This window comes from Tursiops truncatus, chromosome 14, assembly GCF_011762595.2.
Source record: "Tursiops truncatus isolate mTurTru1 chromosome 14, mTurTru1.mat.Y, whole genome shotgun sequence".
Classification (NCBI taxonomy): Eukaryota; Metazoa; Chordata; class Mammalia; order Artiodactyla; family Delphinidae; genus Tursiops; species Tursiops truncatus.
The window spans coordinates 27,556,518-27,569,497 of record NC_047047.1 but is presented as its reverse complement, the minus strand read 5'-3'; the positions used below and the strand labels follow the sequence as shown (position 1 = coordinate 27,569,497).

The following is a 12,980-nucleotide window of genomic DNA, read 5'->3' as shown; positions in this document are numbered from 1 at the left end:
ATGGGCACTAGGACAGCATCCCATAATCAAATACAGTAATATTTCTGTATCAAAGTCAGTTACCCAAGATACGTGAATTTGCTATGCCAGGGACAAAACCAATATAGCTAGCCTCTTTCCTGAACTTAAATCTGTCATATCAAGAAAGAACCTTCATGCTTTGGTAGAAGACATTCCCCAACTAACACTAATTTTATATTTCCTTTGGCTCAGATTGCCTTGCTGCGAAGACTTCTACAGCCATGCCTTGCAATTCTGTCATCCAATAGTGATGGCTTTCATCTAGCAAGGAAGCAGACAGATGACATGAAGAGTCAACCGAGTTTCTGTGTGAAAGAAACTGATTCTTGTCATTGGTTCTCATCCACACATAGTTATCCCAAATAAATTTTAACTTAAAACAGTATCCTTTCCAGCTAAAAGCCATAATCCCAGTTATCTATGTTGCAGTATAAACTCCTTTCTTACTATTCAAAAATGTTTAGTACAAATATGTCACCTGCAATGTATTCCCCACTCTTAATGTTCATCAAAACCCCAAGACAGAGAGAAACAAGTCTTAGAGTCTCCTTACTTTGAGTTTCTGGGCTTCTCCTCTTACTTTCAGCAGTTCCGTTATAGAGTCCACAAAGCCCTGGTAATGAAAGTTACACATTTTCTCAATTTCTCGGTCATGATTGCGGATGCGAGTTTCAAGCTTCTCCATGAATCGTCCATGTTCCTCACCATCATAGACAGACCTTTTAAAAAAATGGCATGGAGATTATACCAGATTTACAGCTAAGAAAGAGAAACAGAATTACAAACCCAGAAGCAAATTTATTTGGAAATCAGGTATTTAAGTTACATAAACCACAGAGTAATCCAATTGTATTAATGTTGCCCCAATGCTAGATGAGTATTTTTTTTAGGAAAATCCAAAATTTTGTTTCCTTATTTACTGAAAAATATGTAAGTGTTTGACAGTATCCATCACAGAATTCTCATCATAAAATGAAAGGACTGAATTACAATTCCTCCGTACCTTTCTTTCTCAATTAAACTAATCTAGAAAAACTTAATTTTGGATAAACCCAACTATACATTTACTCCAAGATTATACCCAAGAACCTGACACTGCTGGAGAGAAATCACGTAACTGTGCTGCTAGACTCAGTTTAGCTATCTTACGACAAATTTAAATTGGGCAGCCAGACACCAGTTAAAAATAATGAAATTATCCCGCCAAATACCACCACCAAAAAATCACTTTGTAGTCTCCAAAATGTGTGAAAACCTTACTTCTCCTCTCCTCAAATGTCTACCCTCTCTCTGGCTCTCAGCTGCACTTCACAGGAAAAAAAAATTCCTCTCCTCAACCAACCTACTTACATCTGAAACTCCTATTCTGTCCACCCTCCTATAACAATGGAAAAAGTATTTCAAGCTCTTATCTACAGTCATTCTTGTTGTCTCTAAGAACTTTACTCCTGCAGTTATTCCCTTTTATCCCTATCCTGTATTATATATTTCTCCCACTCCACTAAGTCATTCTCATGGCTATTTAAACATGACTTTAAGAAACCTGTCCTTACCTACACATTTCCCTCCAGCTACCATCTCATTTCTCTGCTCCCCTTCCCAGCAAAACTTCTTTCTACTTCCTCAACCCCCATTAGTTAGCATCCATCCTACTGTACCTAAAGGCAGCATTTGTTATGGTTTAAATATACCTTCCTTCTTAAAACACCATTTTCTCTAGACTTCAATGATACCACACTAAGAGATTTTCATCCTTTTACTGACATGCCTTCTCAATCTCCGTCCTGGGCTCCTCCTCCTCTATTCTTTTTCTAAATATTCGTAAAAGCTCTTCTCTTCCCTACCTATGCCCTCTCACCAAGAAATGCCAGCTAATCCCATGTCTTTATAATACTATCTATTACAGTGGTAGACTTCCTAATCTGTACCTTCAATTCTGAGCACTAGACTCAAATACCCAGCTATAATTTAACAACTCCAATTGGATTTTCAAAAGCCATCTCAAATTTTAACATAGAAAAACAAGAAAATCATCTATCACCAAACTATCTCCACTCCCAAACCTGATGCTCCCCACCACTCAGCTACCCCATCTCAGCTAATGGTACTATCCAGTTGCCCAAGTCAAAAATGCAAATCCAGGAATCACTCCTCATTTACCTCTTTCCATCATACACCCCATCCAATCCATTAGTAAGTCCTGACAACTCAACCTCCAAAACATATCTTAAAATTGACCACCATCCCTCCATTTCCACTAAAACCCTAGTCTAAACCTGTATCATTGGCACACTGGATCAATGCAATAGCCTCCTAAAAGTAAAAGTCTCCGTTCTGCACTCTTCATCCCCTCTACTCCCTGTCCCAATGCAGATACTCTCCACACAGCAGTAAAAATGGTCTTTATGAAGCAATAGTTCAGATGTAGCCTCATGCTTAAATCGCTCCAATTCGTTCTCTTTACAAAAGGAATAAAAATCACAAATCCTTACCACGGCCTATAACATACCACATAATCTAACCTCTGATTAGCTCTCTAACCTTGCTTCTCTCTAGGTCCCACCCCCTAACCTTGCCTTCCTCCATCCTCTATGCTCCTGCTACAGAGGAGTTTTTTTTAGCCTCTTCCTGCCTCAAGAATTTTGTTTTTACTGTTCTTAGGCTAGTAACACTCACCCCCTATATCTTCAAGCAACTTTCTCCTTCTCATCATCCATAGTTTGTTATCTATCTTCCCCCCAACCCATCCCAATTAGATTGTAAACTCCGGGGCAAGAACTTTGTCTGCCAATTCACCACTGTACCTCTACAACAGTGCCAGACAGGTAATAGGCAGTGAGTAAACGTTCATTGAGTAAATAAATAACATTATCTCTAAGAACACTTTGATCTCTGGTATTTATTCAACAAATATACATTTGCTCATTACCAACATTTTCTGGTTCTATAATCATTTGTAGGTACCAGATCACCACCCTGGTCCTGTGGATAAGAGAGCACCCACTCCTCAGCAGATCACTTCCACTACCCAGAACTCAAGCAGTAACCATAGAAAATATATATACAAGTTTGGATTCCGGGAAGAATTCTGAACACTTACTTCAGAAAAACCAGAGCAATCCAGATTCATTCTCCTTCATTTCAAATAAAGGGACAAGATCTTCAAATAAATTATAAACAATCCCGGCTTTGACAACTAAGACATACTATAGCATAACCACTTGCCTAGAAGAGCTATTGGGAAACACAAGACAGAATCTACTATTGACATTTCAACTAACCTCAAAAAAAACATAACTTTTCCCCTTCCAAAGGAAAGGAAAAGAAAGATTTCCAGGTAAAGGCACCAGTATTCCTTGCCATTTGAAGAAGAGGAATAACCACGGAAAATTCATCAGTCTAAATGGCATAAGAAGATTATTATTCAATACTGAGACAAGCCTCTTGGTTTCAAATTCAGTTATATCTTGACCCATTAATACTTTTAAGTTAGGTAGTAAGTATACTTCCTTCTACAATGTAAAACTTTTTATTTTTCTCCCTCCAAAGATCTACATTAATATGACAAAAGATAACCTCAAGGAGAAGAAAATCTCATAGCTAAGAAATTCATAATTTATCCTAGCTCCCTGAACTTTCTATAAAAAAAAAAGTATAAATCAAAGAAAGGAAGAGTGGATTTTTGCTGCCTGACTGCATGGCCTTGGTGTTTAGCAATGTAATTAACTAGCTATGAGTCTTTGGTCAATTCAGTTAATCTCTCTCACCCTCAGCTTTCTCATTAGAAAATAGGAAGCAATCAATTAGAAATCCTCTTTAGCATCAGCCTAGCTCTAAATTTCTGCAATTCACTTCCACTTTCAAGTCCAGTCAGCAATAATGTAAAGATCATACATTTTTCAGAACAGTGTAAAGAGGTAGTTCAAAACAAGTTAATGAATTTTCTACATCCTTATCACTAGGCCCCACCTGTTTCTCCTATTTTAGGGTCTTTATGATTCTAATAGTCTCTTCAATTATAATAATGTTGAATAACATGAAAGATTTATAGTGAATCTCCTGAATATCTTGAGAATTTTAAAAGTTAGAATAAAATGTAAAACCCACACATCTAAAACAGGAGTTTTGGACTATATTTAATTAACCTGTGTTCCATGAGTATGCATCTGGAAAACCACAATTTCCAGATTTTATGTGTATAAGCAGAAGCACATATGTGTAATTTTTAAGGAAAACATCCACAGTTTTCATCTGGTTATCAAAGGGTTAAAAACCACTGATTTAAAGGTTTTGTTTCAAACTGCCTAACAGGAAAAGGCAACTATAATTAGTACCTAACAGTTCAACTCACATCAGCATTTCACCTGTATCTCAGACTTAGTGCTAACCAGCTATCAGATATAAAATGCTAAAAACAAAAATAAACAAGTCTTAAATTCTGGAAAAGTCATAGATCTCCTGAAATTAACCTAATATTGGTAATCAACATTGCACCTGAACAGTTATCTCCCTCCCCCACAATAAATGGATTAAACTGGAGAAAGACTGCCATCTAGTGATGGCCCATTTCCAACATGCTTTGAAACTTAAATTTGATGTGACCAAGCAAAGAGAGGCTGCTTAAAAATCTAAAAACTATATTCTATAATACTTGCTAGCCAAAGTCTTATAACTTGTCATTAAATGATATTTTACATAAAGTACTCTAATGTTTAAACATCCGTTTCTAATAGAAAGCAGGATCTTGAAAACAGTCATATGCTTTTGACATGTGTGCCATAGGTATGTCACAATTAAACAAGACTACAAAATAAACTGCACCACTGGTTTAATTATTTGTGATAATCCAAAGAATATTCTGGTACCTAGTGAAATGTAAACAATAAGATATGTTTGGAAACTAGCAACTTTTAATAGCCTAAATTTTTACTCAACTACATAAATGCTGCCTTGTGGAGTCTAATTTCCAAAAAATCCCAAGTAAACCACAGGTTTTTGCAAAAAGTAAAATGTTTTACCCTAGTGTCCATATCTGACACATACTTCTAAACATTCCACCTAGATTAAGAGAGAGATTTTAATTTATAAAACACTTCAGGAATTCTATTCAACAAAAATATTTATGATTCCCAAGTACTGAATCATTACAGGATTATATCACTTGCAAGAACTTAACATCAGCTCCAATCTGTCAAAAGAGAAAATAAATAAATAATGTAATGAGCATGTGTTATCTCATTTAAATCCTAGGCACCTTATAAATTAGACATTATTCCCATTTTATAACTGAGGAACTTAAAACCCAAGAAGATGAAGTAATTTGCCAAATCCACACAGCTAGAAAGTGTTCTCTGTAGTACATCAGTCTGTCTCCTTTTAGAGCAAAGGAAAGTAAGAAAGTCACATGGACCCCTAAAACGTTAGAGTTGAAAGAGGTCTCGGGGATGGAATACAAAGCTTTTATTGTACAATGGAGGAAACTGAAGCCAAGAAAAGTTAAATGCCTTAATCAAAATTATATTGCTTGTTACTGATACACCTGGGCCTGACTCCCAAAGAAAACAGGAAAAACTAATGCAATATGAAGCCTGACACAAAGCTAAGTGGTTTTTTAAAAGACACACACACACACACACACACACACACACACACACACACACTTTATGATGAGTTTGCTCCCTAGCAGTTGTGCCTACACAACAGCTATTCTATTCTTCCTGCTGGAAGAGTTCCAATTTGTTCTGGTATTTCACCTTTCCATCCTACCGCAAGGGGTAAATACTAATTTAGACCAATCATGGTAATTCCATTCCCCTTGTCAGTGACCAATTAACAGATGACACAAGTCACTGATGGAAGTAAAGGGAATTTTGGAAGTGAGGATCCAAGGAAAGGTTTCTTTCCTGAAGGATGCAGGAAAAGAAACTGCTTTTCCTACTTTGGACATTGTCCTATACAATGCTTAGGGATGAAGCAACCATCCTGAGAAGAGAGGAGATATTGCCAATAATCTGAGGATTGCAAAGGGGAAAGATGGAAAACAACTGGGTCCTTGATGATGAGCCAATCCTGAAACAGTCCTATCTCCAGCCTTCATGTTATGTGCATTAATAAATTTCCTATTTTAAGGGAAACTTCCTATTTCCACTTTGTCTCAATAGTCTGCTACTTTCAAAACAAAGTATCCTAAATGCACAACACTGTTCATTCTTCAAAGGTAGCAGGCAAATCAAAGAAACAACCAGCAACCAGTCAAAGTCTAAACATGGCTAAGGAATCCTGTTTCCAGGACCTAGACTGCTCTTTCTGGTTTTCTTCTTAGTTAAGAGTTAACTCTCAATCCACTCTTCAAATCTCAGCTTGCACCTTACTTTTTCTGGAAACCTTCTCTAATCACATAGACTCTGTTATGTGTTCCTCCTTTGTTATTAATGCCATCACAGAATCTATTTAACTATATTCTGATTACCCATTCACTTGTCAGTTTCCCCACACCAAAATGTTAATCTCCTGTGTGTTGAGACTGTGTCTTACCCATTTTATCTCCAGCTTATAGCACAGAGCCTGGCGCAGAGGAGATCCTCCATGTATGCTAAAGATAGAGAAAGAGAAGTAAGGGTAGGAAACTAACATGTGGGTTTCTGACTGCCTCAAAGATGGATGCAAAAGAGTATCATATCAAACACAGTTTATCTGTTGAGATGTTTTCAGAACCAAGGAGAACTTCAAGACACAAAAGACTGAACATTTTGCTTTTGTTTTTGATTAGTCCAAGAAAAAATTCCAGAATTTTTGTTCTTTTCTTTTTCATATATATGTTTTTTAACTTCTGTCATGGTTTTAGTCCTGAAACATTTTCTTCTTATTAAGCTCCATAAAAGCATCATTAGTATTTCTGTTTATTCCAAAAGTTAAAAATAAAGTAGAAAAACAGATTTGAGCAGGATGTTGAAAGAGAAACTGCAGGAGGTCAAGAGGATTTTAAAGTCCCCTTCCCTTCCTTACTTCAGTTTGTCTATCAACTTAATTCAGACCTTACTATGGTAATTTGGATGCTCTGAGTGCAAAATGTGAAAGTAGATCACTGTATATCACCATCCATGACAGGGGAAGCATATGCTAATTGATGAAGTCTAAGCTGAAGACTACACCCAAATGTTTTTGTACTGCCACAGGAGACCAAATACATTCAAATCCTTTTCCCACTTTGCAAATACCAAGGTATCCAACTGGCTTCACTAAGATAGCCCACGCAACCAAAAGTTGTGATGGAACTCTCCCTCAAGGCAGGAAGGGAACCCCACACTTCCAGGATGGCTATTTTCAAAGGGATAAAAACAGGGTAGAGAAGTTTCAAATGGCACCTAGCCAAAGAGCCTACTAAAACCCAGGTATTGGTTAAATAGCACAGGAAAGTGGAGAAGGGGACCTTGTCACAAAACATCAGTCAAATCAACAACAGACTATTAGGAAATAAACTAACGAAAGCAAGAAAACTCCAAATTAAGGATATGAAGACTGCTCTAACTACTACCATGATAATGTCACACTGTTAGAACAATTAATCAGCATAAGCAACTGAAGACACAAAAGCACTACAAGATATGTTAGTGGCTTCATCTTGGCCTCTGTATCAATTTGCATTAAGTGCAATAAGATTTATTTCATTGCAGCTTTCAGTGGTGGTCATAAAATCTGACAGCTAAAAGTTGGGTTTCAGATGCTACTGCCAAATAAAAGAAATACTCCATCTACAGCCTGGTGATACTGATTGAATCTAATACGGTTGGTATATACAGGGTTATAATTAACACTGGTAGATTAGCTCCAGTTTCACTGCATGGAATTCAAAGTGTCAAGTTTAACACTTAAACAGGTAAAGCTAGAACAAAATGAAACTACTGATTCACTTACTATCCACCACCATCATAATGTGTCTGAATCTAGTGTATGTTAGTAGAACTCTTCAAGATCCTTTACAAAAGATTTAAGTATTTAATTTAAATAATTGCTCTGAAGAGCTATGAAAATATTGTAAAAGACTGCCTATTAATTGAAGAAATGCTTCAGATTCTCCACACTTAAAATTATCATTATGGTTCCAGTGACAGCGATCATAAAGGTATTCACACAGAAAAACAAACCAATGGGGGACAGGTATTAGAAACACTTAAGTGAATAGTCCTGGTCTCCTTATGCATGTAGATTTAATGTGGGTCTAACAAAATTAGACCAGCCAAGTTTCCCAGAATCACTAAATCAAACTATAATAAATGTGACGTCATTTGTAAATGTGTATGTTGTGTATAGTATGTATGTATCTACATAAGTACACATTATATACACATATATGTATGTTATATAGTGTGTATGCTATATGTATGCATCTGTGATACACACACACATGCATGAAACAAACACACACGCACATACTTTTCTGATTTTCTGAGAAAGAACCAGACTTGCCAACATCACATTCAATTCCTGGTCTAATTTCACACCCCATGGCCATAAATGATCACAATTTAAGACACCTTAAGTCTATAAGCAATGAAGACCCTGAAAGGAGGATGGATAAAAGGTATGAGAATAGTTTCCATCCTAAAACATGATGGAGAACTAAGTAGGCAAAACAGGATAAAGTTCCATGGACAATATGTAAGACTGGATATACCATGAAAAACCTTTCTACTACTAAACTTCTAAAACTGCTGCATTAAGTTTCTAAATCTTTTTTAGTGCGTGGCTAAGCAAAAAAGAAAATAAGGAAAATTTCCAGAGGCTAAAACAAAACTAGAACAGGACTCCAGATTCTACCAATCCCTTATAACCTAATGCTTCTTTTTTTTTTTTTTTTTTTTTTTGCTGTACGCAGGCCTCTCACTGTTGTGGCCTCTCCCGTTGCGGAGCACAGGCTCCGGACACGCAGGCTCAGCGGCCATGGCTCACGGGCCTAGCCGCTCTGTGGCATGTGGGATCTTCCCAGATCAGGGCACGAAGCCGTGTCCCCTGCATCGGCAGGCGGACTCTCAACCACTGCACCACCAGGGAAGCCCCTAATGCTTCTATTTTATAGCTATATAGAGAACAAGAGACAAAACCTAGGGCCCACAAGAGACGGGGAGTCCAATGAGAGGCCTCCAAGTGAATAAAGCCAAGACACCCAAGGGCTACACCCTTAGTGAAAGATGTAGAAAAATTCTTCCCCATAAAAGGTGGCTGAAAGGAAACTTCCTTGTTTTGGGCAGGGAAGCGGGGAGACGTACTCCTGGGATAATTTGAAGCCACAACCTGGCCTTCTCACCCAAAGTGAGGGCCCATGTTCATACTTAATATTACCTGTGTGGTCTGAGATATCTCAAATTGAGAATTTATTTTAAAAGTCTGGTTGTTAGTACCCCAGAAAACTGACTGAAGAAAAGGAAAAGCTTCTCTAGAGGAATACATCTTAACAATAGTTCTAATTATTTTCACAAATAATAACATTCCTTTGAGCTGAACTCAAGTATCAAAAACCATGAAACACACAAGGAAACAAAGCATATAAACAAGAATCAACAAAAACAACAGAATCAGACCTGCTTGAAATTAAATATGTATAAATTAAAAATAAATGTGTAATATATTTAAAGAAACATGAGGGAATTACCAAAACAAAAACAGACACACTGGAAAAGATAGAACTTTCTGAATAAAAACTATAATTACTGATATTTAAAAATTTAATAAATGGGAAGGGACAATATTTAACTAGGAAGTATGCGTAAAACTTATACAAAATGCAGCACAGAGACAAAAGATGTAAAATGTCTTAGTCTGTCAGGCTGCTATAACAAAATACCATAGATTGGGTAACATAAACAACAAAAATTTCTCTCTCACAGTTCTGGAGCTGGAAGTCTGAGATCAGGGTGCCAGCATGGTCAGGTGAGGGCCCTCTTCTGGGCAGCTAACTTGTATCCTCACAGGGCAGAAAGGGCAAGCAAACTCTCTGGGGCCTCTTTATAATAGCCCAGAAAACTAATCCTGTCCATGAAGCCTCCACTCTCTTGACATAATCACCCTCAAAGGTCCCATCTCTTAATCCTCTTAATACCATCACCTTGGGGGTTAGGATTTCAACATATGAATATTGATGGGACACAAAACACTCAACCTATAGCAGGAAACAGTAAAGAAAGGTTAAGAACATGGAGAATAGGATGGGTTTAATGGGAGCTCTAGTAAAAAATAACAAACAGCTTCCCTGGTGGCGCAGTGGTTAAGAATCTGCCTGACATCTGCCTGCAGGGAATACGGGTTCAATCCCTGGTCCAGGAAGATCCCACATGACTCAGAGCAACAAAGCCCGTGTGCCACAACTAGTGAGCCTGCACTCTAGAGCCCGCGAGCCACAACTACTGAAGTCCGTGCACCTAGAGCCCGTGCTCCACAACAAGGAGAAGCGACTGCAGTGAGAAGCCCGAGCACCGCAACGAATAGTAGTCCCACTCACCGCAACTAGAGAAAGCCCACATGCAGCAATGAAGACCCAATACAGCCAAAAATTAAATAAATAAATAATTTAAAAAAAAAAAAAAAAACATGTAATATTCGGAGAAATAGCTGAGGATTTCCCAGAATTGATGAAAGATACAGGAAGTTATCCTCAAAGTAAAAAGACAAACCTATAAGCCTCACCAAAAGAAGTCCCCCAACAGAGGAAGAGCACTCTTCTCTATTCAGCTCTATCTACCAACATTTAGAACTGGCTGCCATTCTCTTTATGACTCAACTACAGTTGTGTGTAGAACCTTATACTGATGGAGCTAATTATACAAATACATGAACCGTTAGCAGCATCCAAACATCTGGTGTGTCTTTTGCCAACTCATTCTTCCACGACTAGAACATTTATTCCAAACTATTGCCATTCTCTTTAAGAGTCCAACCTTGATCCAGCAACTTACTTTTGCCACCTAATTTCATAAAGAAAATACAAGCTTATTAGGCATGAATCTTCTTAATTCCCTGCATTCCAATATACAAGTCTATCTATATCTCTATCTACCCTTACATTTGTGCATTCCTATCTCAATAAAACAGACAACTTACCTTACTTATAAGACTAATCCTATGTTCTAAAAATCTCCTTTCCCCTGTACCCCATCAATACTTTTTTAAATGTCTGTACTTTTCATGTTTTAGCTCTACTGACTTCTTTTTCTTAACAAAACATGTCCCCTCTTAACAAAATAACTTGGCGCTTTTTGTGTTTTTTAAATGAAGTACTATTAAATTAAAATCTCTCTTCCAATAATTTTAATCTGGTATCCTTTCTCTTTCCCTCTTTCTCCTTTCACAGTTAAGATTCTTAAAAGAGCAGTCTATACTCACTTCCTCCATTTCCTCAAATTGGATTTGCTCTTCGATCCAGTGTAACCTGTTTCTTACCCACATCCCCCCAATGAACCTATTCTTGCTAAGGTCAATAAAAGCCTACTAATTGTCAAATCAAATCATTTACTTGACTCCTCTTTTATATGTGCCATCGCTAACCACCTCCTCTTTCTTAAATATCTACTCCCAGGGTTTCTATTACATTCCCCTTCTCAGTCTCCAATAATTCTTCGTCCTTCTGGCCCTCAATACCTGCTTGGACTTCATCTCTTCTCATTCTTCATATTCCCTCGGAGATATCACCAATACTTCAGCTTTCACTGTTAATTAAACATCGTTGGTTCCCAAATCAATAACAAGGCATATCTTTCAAATCCTGTAAACCTGAATATTCAACCACCATTCATCCTCAAATACATCTCAAACAGTGCATGTCAAAAGTTAAAATCATTAACTCTTCTACCCAAACCTGCACATCCCTCCTATATTCACCATCTCAATTGAAACAACCAGAGCCACCCAGTTACCGACACTAGAAATACATAAGTTATCCTTGACGCCTCACTCAACCTCACACCTCCCTCCAACTAATCAATCAATCACTAAGGCCTCCCAATCTAATTCCATAATAGCTTTTCTATGTTTTTCTTCCTCTCTATCCTCCTCTGCTACTGCCTTGCCCTGCGTCATTATCTCTCCTCCAAGCAACTGTTTTCACCTCCCTCTCCTTACTTTCCTAAAAATCCATGTTCGATACTTCTCTCACAGTAATCTTCTTTAAATGAAATATAATCATGAAACACACACACCACACACACACACAAACACACACGCACACCACAATTTAGGATTAAGTCCTGCCTCAGGATCAAGTCCAAAGTCCCTAGCATAGTATGTAAGACCCCATCCATGTACAGATTTATCTCTGAATACTCCCCACACTCACTCTACAACTCTGCTTGAAGTTCCCTGAGTGTGCTATGTAGTCCCTCTGCCTAGAATCTCCTTATTATCACTTTATCTGGGAAATTCCTCCTCATCCTTCAAGATTCAGCTCATAACACACCCCTACTATAAAACCTCCCTTCCTACTACAACTACTATACCCTAATATAGAAACTCCCCTCCTTACAAACTAGGCAGAACCTAAGAAACTGTTCATAAAGCCAGCAAGAATTTAAGCTTGCACTCTCTGGAGACATTTACACCAAATAGGACTGTGAGTCCATTCTTTGAAGATTCATACTGAAGGCTACTTTTCTCCTGCTTACTGATATGCTGATATTAGGCATTTTTTCCCAAAAGAAGCCAACTTCAACTACATTAAAAACCCGTTACATCAAAAAATCTACAAACAATAAATGCTGGAGAGGGTGTGGAGAAAAAGGAACCCTCTTGCACTGTTGGTGGGAATGTAAATTCATACAGCCACTATGGAGAACAGTATGGAGGTTCCTTAAAAAACTAAAAATAGAATTACCATATGACGCAGCAATCCCACTACTGGGCATATACCCAGAGAAAACCATAATTCAAAAAGAGTCATGTACCAAAATGTTCATTGCAGCTCTATTTACAAT

The 12,980-nt window shown here is 37.6% G+C and overlaps 1 protein-coding gene across 13 annotated transcripts in view; it reads right to left on the bottom strand.

Moving 5' to 3' along the window:
• Positions 1-12,980, bottom strand: part of EXOC6B (exocyst complex component 6B) — a 710,711-nt gene that overhangs the window by 624,991 nt on the left and 72,740 nt on the right. For 12 of the 13 annotated variants that reach the window (XR_012325650.1, XR_012325649.1, XM_033838288.2 and 9 more), the window contains one exon: positions 575-740. Coding sequence is in view for 10 of the 13 variants with exons in the window: in XM_073791255.1 (XP_073647356.1) it covers positions 575-740 (166 nt within the window). In the remaining 3 variants the exon portion in view is untranslated. Of the gene's footprint in view, positions 1-574; positions 741-12,980 lie in introns of those variants that run through there. The other variant, XM_033838294.2, reaches the window with a different exon arrangement.